This window comes from Thalassophryne amazonica, chromosome 16, assembly GCF_902500255.1.
Source record: "Thalassophryne amazonica chromosome 16, fThaAma1.1, whole genome shotgun sequence".
Lineage (NCBI taxonomy): Eukaryota > Metazoa > Chordata > Actinopteri > Batrachoidiformes > Batrachoididae > Thalassophryne > Thalassophryne amazonica.
Window position 1 is genome coordinate 34,478,777 of NC_047118.1, and position 16,502 is coordinate 34,495,278.

General features: G+C 40.7%; 1 protein-coding gene across 1 annotated transcript; it reads left to right on the forward strand.

Annotated features, from left to right (window-relative positions):
* Positions 1-789: 789 nt before the first annotated feature.
* Positions 790-16,441, forward strand: ankrd54 (ankyrin repeat domain 54). The gene is made up of 8 exons (XM_034189837.1): positions 790-1,463; positions 8,051-8,098; positions 9,526-9,624; positions 9,906-9,977; positions 10,194-10,241; positions 11,119-11,243; positions 11,355-11,462; positions 13,907-16,441. The coding sequence occupies exons 1-8, from the start codon at positions 1,076-1,078 to the stop codon at positions 13,979-13,981; spliced, it is 963 nt and encodes a 320-aa protein (XP_034045728.1). The 5' UTR covers positions 790-1,075; the 3' UTR covers positions 13,982-16,441.
* Positions 16,442-16,502: the final 61 nt, after the last annotated feature.

Genomic DNA, 16,502 nt, shown 5'->3' on the forward strand with positions numbered 1-16,502 from the left:
CTATCAGCCAGCTGATAGCTGTCATTGCCTGGAATGATGAGATTTATACACCAAGCTGACCTGAAATGAACCATTATCCACTACATTGACTTTATTGATGAGTCTGACTGCTTTGAAAAGTGACCAAAATATTTTTGCTGAGTTCTGCGATGTTTTCACCGACCAAAAAACGGCCACCAGAGCAATACCGACCACAGAGCCGTATATACGTAAGAATTAAATTTTACTGGCTCAATATCCAGGTAAGAACCATATTTTAACACGTATTTTGCAAGCTTTTTTCCATGTGTGTTCACCCTAGTATTTACGTCCACATTGAAAATGCACACAAACATTTCACATCCGGGCATTTATCAATATTTTGCCTGGTTTGAAAATGGCGACTTGCTCTCCATGACAGCGTGTTGCATAGGCAGCATTGTGACTGCACTCTCTGGTTCTTATATACGGCTCTGTGTGCCCAACCTTGAGAATATCATTCAAGATATTTCTATATTGATACACTTTAACGTGTCTAGATGTGAATGTTTATGGGTGGAGAGTGAGTGATTTAAAATGAAATGTATTATTTTACACAATGCTTATTGGTTCATATATTTAAATACGAAATAAAAAAGGCAATAAAGGCGTATATTTGTTCATATTTTTAAATAAATAATAGTAAAATCTAATTTCAAGCATGCGCATTCGCTTGCCTCTCAGGGGAGCTGGTGATTGGCTGTCTGAACACTTTGATGCTATTGGTCGAGTGTACTGAACAACGTGAACAGTCATTGGTCGTCGTAGTACAGTGGGTGTGACTTACAGTGTTGCCGATAAAAATGGAAAACGTAAACTAGGGGACATTTTGGTGCTGTGGAAACTAGTAACAACTTCTGATACTCATGTCTATATTTTTTTCGTTTAAGTAGTCAAGATGGATATATTTTAGTGGGCGCTGTCTGATTAATGGCTGCAGAGGTCGCTTACGGGCCAGGTGCTAATTTTAAAGTTAATATCGATTTCATTTCCTTTTGGGTTTGGCTGGAAAAGTGAGGAGCGCACGTTTTATGGTCTCCGAATGTCACTGTAAAGGATGGACGGCTGGAGTCCTGCGGTCGCGACGGCCCCCGATAACGACCGGTCCAGCTCCGAGGGGGAGTACGTGGTGGAACCCGGGGAGGACGATGGAACCCGGGGGCCGGAGGACCGACAGCAGCGGGATTGCGTGGACCGGATGGACGACGGCGCTGCTGCGCTCGGGTTCGGGTTAAGCGTGGCTGGGGAGGGAAAAATGGTGTTGGGTCGAGTCGAACCGAGAGATGACAAAGAACTTCGGTACCTGCACTTGTTGTGGCAGCCAAACCGAGCCGAGCTGTGTACAGGTGAGGTGACAAGCAAGCTGGGGAAGATGACTGGAAGCAGAAACAGGAGGTACAACAGAGCCGCCAGGAGTCTGGGTCCTATTGGTAAAGATATTTATGGTAAGAGTTTTTAAAAAAAGAACATTTTACAAAGTGCAGTTAAGTCATTTTAACCCCCAAATCAATGGATTTCTTGAGGTCACCATGTCTGACTCGCAAATCAAGTTTAGTGGCAATCAGGCAGTTGGGAAATAAGTTATTGCGCTTAGAAGATTTGTACAAATTCCACTCCATTCCATCCCAAAATTACAGTGGTGGCGCCAGGAATTTTTTGTTTTTTTGGGGGGTGGCTGTGGTAAAAGTTGGAGGGGCTCCACAAAATGTCATCGAAATGAACAATATATAGTAAATTGCTTTATAAATACCAAGGTATAGGTTTTAGTCACCTGTGCTCCTCTAAAATGTGGTATCAATGCACACATATCACTTAGAATGATTGCAAGTTCAGTAATCTTGCACATAGGTATAAATAAAGATAAGTGAAGTTTTAAGCGTGGCTGTAATAAATATTTAGGAAATCTAAATTTTTTGGAGTATGGAGTTAAATTTGTCTCATTAATACTTGCAAATGCACAGAGGGTGATTTACAAATATCCTTTGATTTGTACACGTGCTTTGTGATCCACAAACACAAATTTCTGATTTGTAACGTGTGTGGGTTTTTACAAATGTTTATTTGCAAAACTGAAATTCTGTTTGTGAAGGGTGATTCAGCATTGGTGGCTCACCAAACACACATTCATCACTTTGCTCAGTTACGCAATATTGAGACATTCTCAGCACAAAACTGCAGTTGAGCTCCACAAATATGTCAGTCGCTATTCACATTATTGGCAGAATTATTGGGGGGGCTTGGCTCATTATTGGGTGGGCTTAAGCCCCCCCTGGCGCCGCCACTGCCAAATTAGTAAGCTTCTTGGAGTCACTATGAGTAATGCAAATGCCAGGTTTGGTGACAATTGTGCAAATAAAACTGATGTTGTCTTACTTACAGCCTGTCTAATAGGAGTTTTTGGCAGAACGATACTGATATGGAGTCCAGAATTTACAATAGAGATAAAGCTGCTGATAGATGCATAAATAAATCTCAATGATTCCTAACATTTCCTTATCAAACCATTATGACAAAGAAATGTAATTGAGCTTGATATTTCATAGCTCAAACATTAACTTTATTATAAATAAAGATGAATATAGCCAAGAGTTAACCAACGTACATCACACTAACTTCACTCAGATTTGCAATTGCCATCTTGGTTTGCTCAGCATTTACATAAAATAGACTTCTTGTCTGTTCTGGCCTCACCTAGCTGGCTGCATAGTGACCACTTGTTTCTTGTCGCTCTAAAACGCCTACTCTGATTGAAAATGAAAGGCAGTTGGTCGCTTTGCTGTCGTCGCTGGTAGCTAATGTGACCAAGGAGCAGTGGGGATCCCTGCTATGCTTGACAGTATTGGAAACAATGATGTCGACGTACCTGTGCTGGACAAACTACATAATGACACCATTTCCAACAGCCAAAGTGTTTCTCTGAATGGTTTGCAAAATAAAAGCTTTCATATTGACAAAAATAATAGCTAGGCAGGTATGTGCACGAAAGGCTCATATCGGCCAACTGATATATCGGACAGACTCTAATTTCGCTCACAATTTGATATTTCAGGCATTTAGCATAGTTCCAGTCTCAGTGACAGCTTGTTAACATTAACTTTGTTTTAACATAAAAATGTAAGCGTCAAAACACCAGTAATTATGGGAAAAAAAAATAGGGTAACAAAAATAAAAATATAATATTACTACCAGATTTTAGATACCAACAAACTGTGAATTTTATTAATTCCAACTTGCAAATTGTACTGTAAAAACTGTTTCACAAGCGTTCTGTTTTCTGCACATTTTAATATATTTTACAATAGCCTGGTTTTTGTCACTTGAGTTTTTAAAGGACAAAAAAATTATATATACAGTGAGGCAAATAAGTATTTGATCCACTGTCGATTTTGCAAGTTTCCCCATCTACAAAGAATGGAGAGGTCTGTAATTTTATCATTTTATCTCACTTCAACTGTGAGAGACTGAATCTAAAAAAAAAGAAAAGAAAAGAAAATCCTGAAAATCACATTGTATGATTTTTAAATAATTAATTTGCATTTTATTGCATGAAATAAGCACTTGATCACCTACAATCAGCAAGAATTCTGGCACTGTCCCTTAGTTTTTGAGAACTGTCGCTTCTACACAGATTTACCATAGAGTACCATACTGTTTGTATTTCTTCAGTACTGATGTACATAAAGTTCAAGACATAATCAGTGTCTTGGAAATGTTCATGCATCCATCACCCGACGTGTCTGAAGAAGCCTGGATGTAAAAATTATGGTTTATGTGTTATCCTAAAGGGTGCACTTACTTATTCACACAATCATTTTTCCTTTTAGATTTTTATTTCTTTTAATTGATGATACAGAGAGATTACTTTTCACCAAATTTAAAGGGCATCATTTTTAGAAATATAAAAAGCCTGAATTTTTGTTTTGTTTTTTGATGTCCTAAAATATTTCAAATATCTAAAAGATCAAGCGGTTCACAAACTTTCAAGCAGCACTGTATATGTCGGATCATGTGTAGATGAAGGCAACACGGTGGCTTAGCGGTTAGCACTGTTGCCTCACAGTGAGAAGGTCGTGGGTTCAATATGGCCTTTCTGTGTGGAGTTTGCATGTTCTCCCCGTGTGTGCGTGGGTTTCCTCCGGGTGCTCTGGTTTCCTCCCACATCCAAAGGCATGCGGGTTAGGTGGATTGGAGTCTTTAAATTGTCTGTAGGTGTGTGTGTGTGGGTGTGTCTGTGCTTGTTTGTTTGTAGCTGTTGTGTGTTGGGGGGGGGGGGTTTGGCTGGACAAGGTTGGGTTGTTTTGTGTTTATTTTCCTTCCCAGGTGATTTGGGGCTGTTCTCTGAGGAAAATGTGCTGCAGAAGAGTCTCTCTCCTCTGTTACGATGATTGGCTGCACCTGTTGCATTCTCGTGCGGCTCTCTATCAGGACAATCCACGACACCTGTGATGTTCACGTGCAGATCTGAGGACTTCCAGCTGGTACAATGTAGTGATGAAGAACTACATTTAAACCAGCCGTGAGTTGGATAAGATTGCCGGAGAATACGACCTTGTGACGACTGTGTGGGGACGCTGAGGGCCGTTTCAGAGTCTGACATCGCGCCTGTGAAGGAGGACGAGGGTGAGAGGCAAACGTTGTCAGCACACGACAGAGGTGAATATTTGAAAAGTTTAGCCGTGAATGTAAATTGGCGTTTATACGCAGCTATAAGTAATTATTGGTGGAAATTGTTTGGCGTGCTCCTCACGGCAGTGGCGTGCGGATTAATGATCCTCCACTAGCTGTGAGCAGCAGCCTCTTTGAACTAAGTTTTGAAACCAGACCTAAACGTGTAGCTGATACGTTTGCCTCTAAACAATATTTCGTAGTAATAAGTGTTGAATAATCTCATCTCTGTTCCTCCTTCGCAGAGTACAGTCTGGGAAAGTCACCTGGGGGGGGTGTTGGCGGAACGCCTGAGTCCTGAACGTTCGGACTCCGACTGTTGAGACGCTGAGAGAGCGCGCCGCCTTTTCACCTCACCAGAACTCTAATTATTTAGTATTTCATGTATAGCACAAAGGGAGAAAAATAAATGTGTTTTCTTTTTGGAACTGCTTCTGATTATTTCATGCTGGGTTCAGTCAGATACTGGACCGCTCCTCAATCCGCATCTTATCCATAACAGAATTCTCCGGCCAAATCAATATGGACCCAGCGGCAGAAACAGTTCCATTTCAGGAGAAAGTCCAGAAGCACCTGGAGATGATTTGGGAGCAAGTGCAGCACCTTTCGTTTCAAATTAAACAGACAGACGCCCGTGTTACGGAGCTTGTAGCTCAGGCTGTTTCGCTTCCTGTGGTTGCAGCTCCGGTTCCATCGAGCCCGGTGCAGATAAATTCGCCGTCCGGAGATTCGGCTCCTGAACCGGTTATATGTCATCCGGAGCCCTATTCGGGAACTGTGGAGGCTTGTGTGCCGTTTATGATGCAGTGTTCTTTGGTTTTTGCTCAGCGACCGGCGTCTTTCTCCTCTGAGAGTAGCCGAGTCGCATATGTTATTAATCTGTTGCGAGGTGATGCCCTGGCGTGGGTCACGGCGTTGTGGAGCAATAAATCATCACTGCTAGAATCCTTTGACGAATTTTCCCGTGAACTTCGTTTGGTTTTTGATCATCCGATGAAAACAAATATCGTGGTTCAACGATTGTTGAACCTCCGACAGGGGCGACGAAGCGCAGCTGATTATTCTGTGGATTTTCGAGTCTTTTCCGCTAAGTCTGGTTGGAATGCTGCTGCTTTGAGGGGGGTGTTTGTGGACGGGTTGAATGGCTCCCTGAGAGACGAGCTAGCCGTCCGTGACGAACCGAAGGATTTAGATGAGTTAATATCCTTGGTTATCCGTCTAGATGATCGGATTAAGGAGCGTGGGCGAGTGTCCGAGCGGGGTGTTTTGTCTCGGGGTTTTCCCTGACACATGCTGGGTTCAGTCAGATACTGGACCGCTCCTCAATCCGCGTCTTATCCATAACAGTAGCCCTGCGACAGACTAGCGTACCCCGCCTTGCGCTCTATGACTGCTGGGATAGGCTCCAGCCCCCCACGACCCTTAATTGGATTGAGCAGTAGAAGATGAATGAATGAATGTGTAGATGAACACACCTCATGGCCAAAGTATGGAAACACTGACGCTTCCACACAACCCAAGATAATTCTCATCTTACTCTCCCAAAGTAAGCTTATTTGATAGTCATTCCAGCAGTACCCAAGAATCCTTCAAAGAGACCTGGGCAGTCTAACTTTGTTTAGTCGAATGAACTCATTTAGTTACTAATTTTTGACATTAGTTTTTGCACAAAGCGCTTAGGCGGCTAAAGTTTCACATTACCCGACTAAAGTTTTTAGCCTGGTACAGGGGAAGCTAATCTTATTTTAATTGACAAAACTTCAGTACCACCACTTGATGGAACACTCAAGAGCACCTTTACGTCGCTCGTGTTCCTTCAAATGGAGAGCTTCCTCTGCTTTTGGCTATGGTTGCAGCAGATGATTGTCATGATGTGTTTGTGAGAGTTCTCACACGAGCCAATGGGTGTTGCTGTTACGATGAGCAATGTTGTGTGCACAAAAAGGCTTGACAGAAGTGTAGAAGAAGAAATTGAAGAGTGAAACTTCTAGGCTAAGAGCTAAGTGCGTCATTCTGCTGTTTGTATGGGTCTGTAAATGTTAATAAAGCTGGTTAACAAAACAAAGGCTACATAGTTCATGACAACAACCAACCCGGAGGTAAACAAAACTGTTGCGCGTCGGAGCCATCTCTTGGCAACGGCACACGTGAGGCCGTTATGCCTGTGAAAGCCGTTGACTAAAGTAAGACGGCTGGTCTACAAGTTTAACCATCGACGTGAAACAGTGATTAGACAGATAATGTTGGGTGACGAACTGCAGTCGACTAAGTAAGTTTAGTAGACTGAAAGATTAGATTGCTTATGAAACCAGTCCCTGGTATCAGTGACATCCAGTTATCACCTTAGGTCACTGGTTAACATCCAAGTCACATAACCATACAGTAAGACGGGTAGGACCTGAACACAAACAGCTTGACCTTCTTTCTGTTGCAAAGATATCTGAATTGCGAAATACCTCCTGTCCAGCAACCTCATGACTCGTGCTTTTCACCAATGTCTCTCAATCTCAAAAGCTGAGGACCTAGAGACACGAATGCCTCTGGCTGAAGACTTTTTTTTTTTTTTTTTTTTTTTTTTTGCAAACTGTTTCTTTGCCAAAAACTCATATATTCACGTATCAATAATTGTTTCAACTACAAGTCTGTCCTTAAAGATTGGTAGCTCCCACTAATGGAGGAGAGGCAAAGTCATTCACGCTCGCAGCAGTTTGAACCAGAAGAAGTTGATCAGCGGATATATGGAGCCACAAAGCTTGATAAAATAAGAAATCAGAGTCAGGGTGCAACTAATATAGGAGACACATCTGTACTTGGTGTGTGTGAGATGATTAAAGTGTTGGTGTTTGACTGATGACACTGGAAGTGCAGGGGAAGGCCCAAGCAGCTGTTATTACAGAGTAATGAACAACATAAAGGGAAAGAAGTTGAGTGAAAGGGAGATTCAAGACCAGGATTTATGGAGAGCATTGACTCCACATGTGAGAAGCAATGTCAGTTGCTACCAGATTCCAACACTTTTTCTGTGGAAATGTGTATTTTTGCCAGCCAGATCCAGAAGAATGATTCTGGATAATGGAGGATAATATCACCACTCATTTTCATTTCAGATGAGGCATCGCACCAGGAAATGAATCCAGAATGTTGGAAATCTCTTTAGACACAGGACTTGCTTAACTATTGTAGAATGCATTCAAAGACTGATTGTGCAGGACTGAGCTGCAACAACTGTATTTTCCAAGTTAACAATAGTTATGCGAAGTACAGAGTGTGAATATGAATACTGACTTATTTTGTTGCTTTGATACCTTGTATGCAATCATAAAGCAATATATGTATGAATTAAATTTTCAATGTCTTGTCTCCACAGCTGCAAAAAGGCTAAGAGAAGCAGCCAACAGCAATGACATTGACACAGGTACAGAACAGTGAGGCGTAATGCTGACTTAATAGTACAGGTTCTATGGTGCCACAAAATGGCCCATTTTTTGCATTTTGAAGAAAGCATGAAAATTCTCTCACTCAATCTTTAGGGTATAATTAACAATTTCAGGGGTGGACTCAAGTTATAAAAAAAGTAAGTCCCTTCGGCTGCTCCCTTGTTTGCACTCGGGGTCGCCACAGCAAATCCAAGGTGGATCTGCATGTTGATTTGGCACAGGTTTTACGCCGGATGCCTTTCCTGACGCAACTCCACATTACATGGAGAAATGTGGCAGGGGTGGGATTTGAACCCAGAACCTTCCAAACTAAAACCAAGCGCATTAACCACTTGGCCACCACCCCTGCTGGCATGTTACCGATACATATTTAATTAAAAGTTAAAAAATAGTTTGGAGAGTGAAAGGCTGTTTAACTCAGTGTCACACATTGTAGATGAAAACAGAAACAGGCTCACAGCTGATAAAGCAGACAAGCTTCATTTCATCAAAAAGAATCTGCACGTCATATTTTCAAAAACAGCTTAGTGCTCACAGACATAAATAAAGTTAGTGATGGACAATTTCAGTTCTGTTCCTGGTGTGGTGTTGTATATTTATAGTGCTGAAGTCCACAGGTTACATTTCAGTGAGATGTCTGGCAGTGTCATGTTTGTTAAGAAACACACAGCTAATGTTAAAGGACAATTTGTTGTAGTCAAAAAGTGATGTTACATGATTTAAGTGAAATGTTTGTAAATAAAAACAAAGGTAATGATATTGGTAGCAGTTACACTTAAAAAGAAAAGAACTGATGAATGAAACATGTTTTCAATGTCATCATAAAACTGTAATGGTATCATTAAGTATTCGTATAGGTACTCTGTATCGACGAGTACCCAAATGTATGTACTCGTATTTGTACTCAGTCTGGAAAAAGTGGTATCGGTGCATCCCTAATCTGGACCATTCTTCACTGGTTCTGACCATTAAAACTTAGATAATTACAATTGCTGTCATTTATTCAAGTAAAAAGTCAATCTTTGCAATGTGAAAGTTAAAGGTGGGGTGGGGGGTAAAGCTGTTGAGAATGCACTTCTAATAGACTACAACACATTGCTTTGTGAGTTTTTTTTTAAAGAATTTCACCATCAGTCATAAAAAAAACAAAGTGTGCAAGGACAGAACTATTCAGAAAAGTCATTTTTACCACTCTGACAGTTATCTTTAAAAAATGTTGCCACACCCCTTCAGAAGATCAATTTCACTGGTGTCTAACCTTAATTATTTTTTATATACCCTGTGCTACATGTGTGCCAAATTTCATGCTTTCTTCATAATCTGAACAATACTTTTGCTTACAACCTGTACTATAAGTTGTGATACTGAAAATAAAGGTATTATTAAAGAAGTTGTGCTCTTCCAGTGCGAAAGCTCCTGCAGGATGACATTGATCCCGGTGCAGCAGATGACAAGGGAAGGACAGCTCTGCACTTCTCCTCCTGCAATGGCAATGAGAGCATTGGTAGGCCAAAAAAAAAAAAAATCAGACTGCAGTCATTCTGTCTGGCTAAAGAGTTTTTTCCACAATTTGAAAAGTAATGATTAACCTATGATGTCACTGAGTTTAGTTTTCATTTTCATTTTTTGCTTACCCTGCTACATGTACTATAATTACGATAATCATAAATTCATTTGTTTGTTGTATTGCTGAATCATTAAGTATTTGTGTGCATCTGAACAACAGCGTGTGTTTTGTTGTTGTTGTTGTTTCTGTTCTCTCACCCAAATGCTCTGCCTTTGTAGTGCAGTTACTGCTGAGCTTTGGTGCTGACCCGAACCAGCGAGACAGTCTGGGGAATACCCCCCTCCACCTGGGTAAGAAAACAGGTCATGACATTTAAATCTGTAGTACTGTGGTTTAATGGGGGCACAGCTGTGCAGCTGTTGAGACATATACGTATTTACAAAGATACTAAGCAGTAACATTAAGAAAATGTCAGTGGGGTGTGTTTGCGTGCATCATTGCCTTTACAATAGTTTTATTATTGAGCATTGCACTGCAACTTGACTATTCACATTGTGTGTCTGCAGCGGCCTGCACCAACCATGTACCTGTAATCACCACATTGCTGAGAGGAGGTGAGACTGCTTTAGACTTGCCAAATTATTTGTATATGTAGCATTTGCTGTTGCAGGGTCAATTTTAACATATTAGCTAGAAAGAGAGAAAACAGCAGGAAAATGCTTCCTTTTCCACTCAGAGAATTTTATATAATAATAATAATAATAATAGCATTATAATTAGCTTATACTCCTTTTCGACTTGCACTCCATAAAACACATTATATAAAAGTAAATGGTAAGCGGATTGCGGAGTTTGCTTTTTATTCTTTCAGTTAAATCTTGGCCACATGAGAGATATGCAAAACTGTAAATCTTTAAATATGATTGAAATTATATTTGCCAATGCAGAGTATGGTTAGTATATTTGACCTTTTATAGTATTTATTAACAGAGCACAAAGCATCAGTATTGTTCTTGTAGCTACTTGCTGATTAAAATTTGCATATTATAAACAGGTGAAAGGGTAAAAAAAAAAAAAAAAAAATGCTACTTTTGACTGTATTCAGGGAACCGTAATTTAAAGGGGGAATATAATCAAAAGTCCAGTTTGACGTACCTTTTACATTTAAGTATGACTGGACTTTCTTATTTAAATGGGGGGGTTCAGCTTCTCCTATTTTTCCCTCGGCATCAAGATAAAGATAAACTTTATTGATCTCACAGAGGAGAAATTCACATATGTATCTGCATGTTAATTTGGTACAACTTTTATTCGGGATGCCCTTCCTGACACAAAGCCAATTTAATGGAGAATGGACACGGGTGGTCTTGAACCGGTTTGGTCATCATCCTATGTAATGTTGAGCAATACAGTTGGGTGTAAAACAACACAAATGTTTTAATCAAAAGTGTTAAACTTTAATGTAAATGTTGTGTTTTTGGTTCTGTCCAGGAGCTCGTGTAGATGCCCTTGACCGTGCAGGAAGGACACCTCTGCATTTAGCACGCTCCAAGCTTAACATCCTGCAGGAGGGAGATTCACGCAGCATAGAAACCCTGAGAGGAGAAGTCACACAGGTACTACAGACATCTTGTTGTGTCCACAATTTTTCATTTTTGAAGTTGAGTAGACATTTGTGTTTTATGTAGGTAGTCTTGCTGTAGCTTTTTGTTGTGCCTCCATTTCAGATTATTCAAATGCTGAGGGAGTATCTAAACTTAATGGGACAAAGTGAAGCTAAAGAGAGGCTGGAACACATTTCGACACAGCTGCAGCACACGTGCACCAAAGAACAGGTGAGACTGAATGCTTACCCAGGGCTGTAAAATCTGCTTTTGTGGATGGATTTCCCTCGAAATGTGTTTCCATATTCCTGTTTATTTCATCATATAAAACCGCAGGGTTCTCCCCAGACAATGGAATAACAGTGCCGCGCTGTTGAGTGGTGTCATCTTGAGATGCTTTAGCACGAGACTTGGTGGGAATCTGGCCATGCGCAAACATGTTTTTGCGGGGAAATTTCACATAAACAACTTCAGCTCTTTATTTTATCCTGTTTACATCCAGACGACATAAACTATGACACAACGTAAATTTTGCACAAAGCCCGTTGATCAGAGGATGATCTCTGATTTATTTATTTATTTTCGCCTTTGCGGTGACCACACTTCGTGCGGGACGCTGCAGTTGACAGTCCATCTAGGGATGGGGCACGCAGCCCCTGTGACAGTGAACAGGAAAGCTTTTATGAAGAAAACGGCAGAACAGAAATAGAAATTCTTGAGGTACCGAGACATACAGTGAGGAAAATAAGTATTTGAACACCCTGCGGTTTTGCAAGTTCTCCCACTTAAAAATCATGGAGGGGTCTGAAATTTTCATCTTAGGTGCACGTCCACTGTGAGAGACATAATCTAAAAAAATCTGGAAATCACAATGTATGATTTTTTTTAATAATTTATTTGTATGTTACTGCTGCAAATAAGTATTTGAACACCTACCAACCAGCAAGAATTCTGGCTCTCACAGACCTGTTAATTTTTCTTTAAGAAGCCCTCTTATTCTGCACTCTTTACCTGTATTAATTGCACCTGTTTGAACTTGTTACCTGTATAAAAGACACCTATTCACACACTCAATCAATCACACTCCAACCTGTCACCATAGCCAAGACCAAAGAGCTGTCTAAGGACACCAGGGACAAAACTGTAGACCTGCACAAGGCTGGGATGGACTACAGGACAACAGGCAAGCAGCTTGGTAGAAGACAACAACTATTATGATTATTTATTAGAAAGTGGAAGAAACACAAGATGACTATCAATCTCCCTCGGTCTGGGATTCCATGCAAGATCTCACTTTGTGGGGTAAGGATGATTCTGAGAAACCTCAGAACTACACAGGAGGACCTGGTCAATGACCTGAAGACAGCTGGGACCACAGTCACAAAGATTACATTAGTAACACATGATGTTGGAATGGTTTAAAATCCTGCAGGGCAGCAAGGTCCCCCTGTTCAAGCCAGCACATGTCCAGGCTTGTTTTAAGTTCACCAGTGACCATCTGGATGATCCAGAGGAGGCATGGGAGAAGGTCATGTGGTCAGATGAGACCTGAATAGAGCTTTTTGGAGTCAACTCCACTTACCATGTTTAGAGGATGAGAACAACCCCAAGAAAACCATCCCAACCGTGAAGGATGGGGGTGGAAACATCATACTCTGGGGGTGCTCTTCTGCAAAGGGGACAGGACGACTGCACTAAATTGAAGGGAGGATGGATGGGGTCATGTATTGTGAGATTTTGGCAAACAACCTCCTTCCCTCAGTAAGAGCATTGAAGATGGGTCATGGCTGGGTCTTCCAGCATGACAATGACCCTAAACACACAGCCAGGGCAACTAAGGAGGGGCTCCGTAAGAAGCATTTCAAGGTCCTGGAGTGGCCTCGCCAGTCTCCAGACCTGAACTCAAAAGAAAATCTTTGAAAGATTTGGAGAAGATCTGTATGGAGGAGTGGACCAAAATCCCTGCTGCAATGTGTTCAAACCTGGTGAAAAACTACGGGAAACGTTTGACCTCTGTAATTGCAAACAGAGGCTAGTGTACCAAATATTAACATTGATTTTCACAGGTGTTGAAATACTTATTTGCAGCAGTAATATCCAAATAAATTATTAAAAAAATCATACATTGTGATTTCCGGATTTTTTATTTATTTTTTTTAGATTATGTCTCTCACAGTAGACATGCACCTAAGATGAAAATTTCAGACCCCTCCATGATTTCTAAGTGGGAGAACTTGCAAAATCGCAGGGTGTTCAAATACTTATTTTCCTCACTGTACTTTCATTCTTTGAGATTTTGGTGCTGGATAGTGGCATGGATTGTTTCCATTCTCCTATGTTTTAAAGGACATGTCGCACCAAAATCATGAAGGGCTCTCAGAATGCACCAAATGTACCATTTTTTCCAAATTTCCCAGAGGTGCATGCCCCCAGACTGCCCTAGGGGACCTCACGCCTGTGGTGCTCATGCTGTGTGGCTTCGCTGTCCACTCAAAGAAAAATATTCAGTCAGAACATTTCAGCTGCTTGCAGCCATGCTTACCTCATTGACATTTGGGAAATGAAAGTTTTAAGAGTACTGAAACTGTGATGGGTATGTTTCTGCCCTGATGAAATGTCAGTCATTTATTTAACCCACCAACAATATCTCAAATGTTTATTTTTGCTTTCTACAGGTGGATGAGGTGACTGATTTACTGGCCAGTTTCACGTCACTCAGTTTACAGAAACAGAAGCTTGGGGATAGGTAGATGGTACGTCAAATAGAAAAAAGCTTGTGTCCTGCCTTGTTATATAGGTGACATCTGTTCCTCGCTGGACAGACTGTTTTCTCAGTGTTTTTTTTTTTTAATCTGATTTTTCTGAAAACCTGAAACATGATACTTGGGATCTGGCAAAAGAGAAGCGCATTCTAATATATTGTCTACTGCATGTGAAAGGTTCGTCCCCAGAACGTGCTTATAACAACCTTGAATGATTGTTTTAAGTGCTATGTTGAAATGATAAAGCCTTGTTTTTCAGCCTTAACTCACTACTTGAAGCAGAGGCCATGTTTGTTGGTGGAGGCTAAGGCATTCAGCACCCTTGTTTAAATCTGTATTTTATGGTAACTGATAGCTTCTTGTCTGCATCTACCCAGTATTTCTTTTGTTGTTTGTCAGGTGTGCAGTACTATATGACTGACAAATTCACTGTATGTCAAAATACTACATTTTGATATGTTAAAAAACATCACCAACAAGAAGTAATAAAATTATGCAGGACCCACATTCAAATACCAATTGACAACAAATTTTTATTGGCTTTTGATGAGACTGACTCTTCTGCCAAATTCCACTGAGATTGGCAAAAAAATTTTACCTGGGTTGCAAAAGCAGTGCAGGACTGTTTGAGTCCATACCTATGTGTGTGTGTGTGTGTCTGTATGATTGTATGTTTGATTTGTACATGATATCTTGACAAAGACTTCATGTCTCAAGGTGAAACTTGGTACACAAAGTCACCTCACCAAGACCTCTTACAAGTTACATGTTGCACATGTTTTGATTCTAATTGAAGCCACCAGTGGGTAAAGTCTGTAAAACCATGTGTACATGATAGCTTTCCAAACACTTTGTACATCAAAGGGGCTATCTGTATGTAGCTGTATTAATAATATCAAATTCTATTCATACGTAGCGTTGCCATGTTGGTGGTTAGTTTTAGGGTAAGGAATTAGGGTTAAGATTTGGGAGAAGTTCTTTTTTTAACATGGGTATCCAACAAAAGCACTTAATAGCAACTTATTCCCGAAGAGCCCACGGCATGTCTCTCCACCTCCCCAGCACTCCTCCAACTAAGCACTTTGAACAAGTGCCAGTTGGGATCTTGGCTGTGATTGGCAAGTGAACCCGGATCGCCGGCCAACGTGCAAACTCTGACTGATTTGTAGAGTGTGAGACACTGTGGTCTAAGCGGTGCAGTGTTTAAACTTTTGAGCTAGCAGCCTGGGTTTGAAACCCAGTCATGTCAGCCCCCTCCCACCTCTGACTTCAACTATTAAGTGGCTGCAGCAAAATTAAGCCACCTTGACACTTGCGCGAATTTGATCCCCGCACTGCCACGCAATTTGTTGTGCCAATGTGTCCCGCTTGAAGGCACACTATGTAAAATAAAGCCTGTGCCATATCATTTCATAGCCAATGACACATTTGCTCTCAGAACTTGGCTGATGAAACCATTCTCTGTGCTCCCAGAATCACAACGAAATTATCAACAGCTACAGGTTGTCTCGTGCTTGTCATGTGGTGGGGAACGCATTTTGAATCTGGTCTCAAAGGTAATTATTGATAATAAATACATATTGGATTGGATTGGTAAAACAATTGCATTTTATTCCTTCTTATGAGTTAGATAATGCATCTGTTTATTATAGCTGTAACATCTCTTCATAATCTAATCTCAGGTTCAGATGCCCTGCGCGGAATGACATGCAGTGTTTTCAAATAGGTTGCACAATGTTCACGACTGGCTCACACAAGTGGCACGAAATGTATGCATGCCAGAAATTTTTAACATTTAAAAATTTTCTGTGCACACTGGCATGCAGCTGCTCAAAGTTCATGCAGTTTACGATGCATTTACTCATTGCCACCCAATATTGCGTACCCGTGCGGGGATCAAATTTGTGTGATTGTCAAGGTGCCTTTATAAAGATCGATAATAACAAATAATTTGGAACCACAGAAAGGTTATTTTGGCTCTGCATATGGATAGAAAACAAAAGTAAAGGGGTACACTATCATAATTGTGACCTAGATTAACAAATTAGAAGTGCCACACGACTAGAGTTTTGTTTTATTAATACAACTCTGTACGGATAGATACTTCCATTGTACATCGAGGTCTGTGTATATCAAGCTGGGCTGCCTGGACAATTAAGCAAGCACTGTATTTATCTTGATACGTTCTCTTTGTGCCAAACATTATTAGCCAGGTTCACTGACAAATATTTGACGTATATCTTATTGAATAAGTCAGTGTGTTTGTTGTATTTTTGTTTTTTGTTTTTTTCTCAGCATAATCTTTGAATTGCATTGCCTTTTCTGTATTGCACGCTGTTTATCTGTGAACTGAACTGTACTGTAAAAAATGTTTAAAAAATTACGTTTGGCTGTTGTTGGTGATGGATGTATCTGAATTTGTGGTTTAATAAAGTGTGTTTGATTCTCTTTGTGAAGTATCTCTCATTGTGCGATTTCTATCTTTAATACAAACCTCATGGCTGCAGGG

Excerpts from the sequence above, each read along its gene's own strand:
- ankrd54 (XM_034189837.1), top strand. The coding sequence starts at position 1,076 with ATGGACGGCTGGAGTCCTGCGGTCGCGACGGCCCCCGATAACGACCGG. Across the intron at positions 9,978-10,193 it reads GAATACCCCCCTCCACCTGG|CGGCCTGCACCAACCATGTA; the intron begins GTAAGAAAACAG and ends GTGTGTCTGCAG. Across the intron at positions 10,242-11,118 it reads CACCACATTGCTGAGAGGAG|GAGCTCGTGTAGATGCCCTT; the intron begins GTGAGACTGCTT and ends GGTTCTGTCCAG.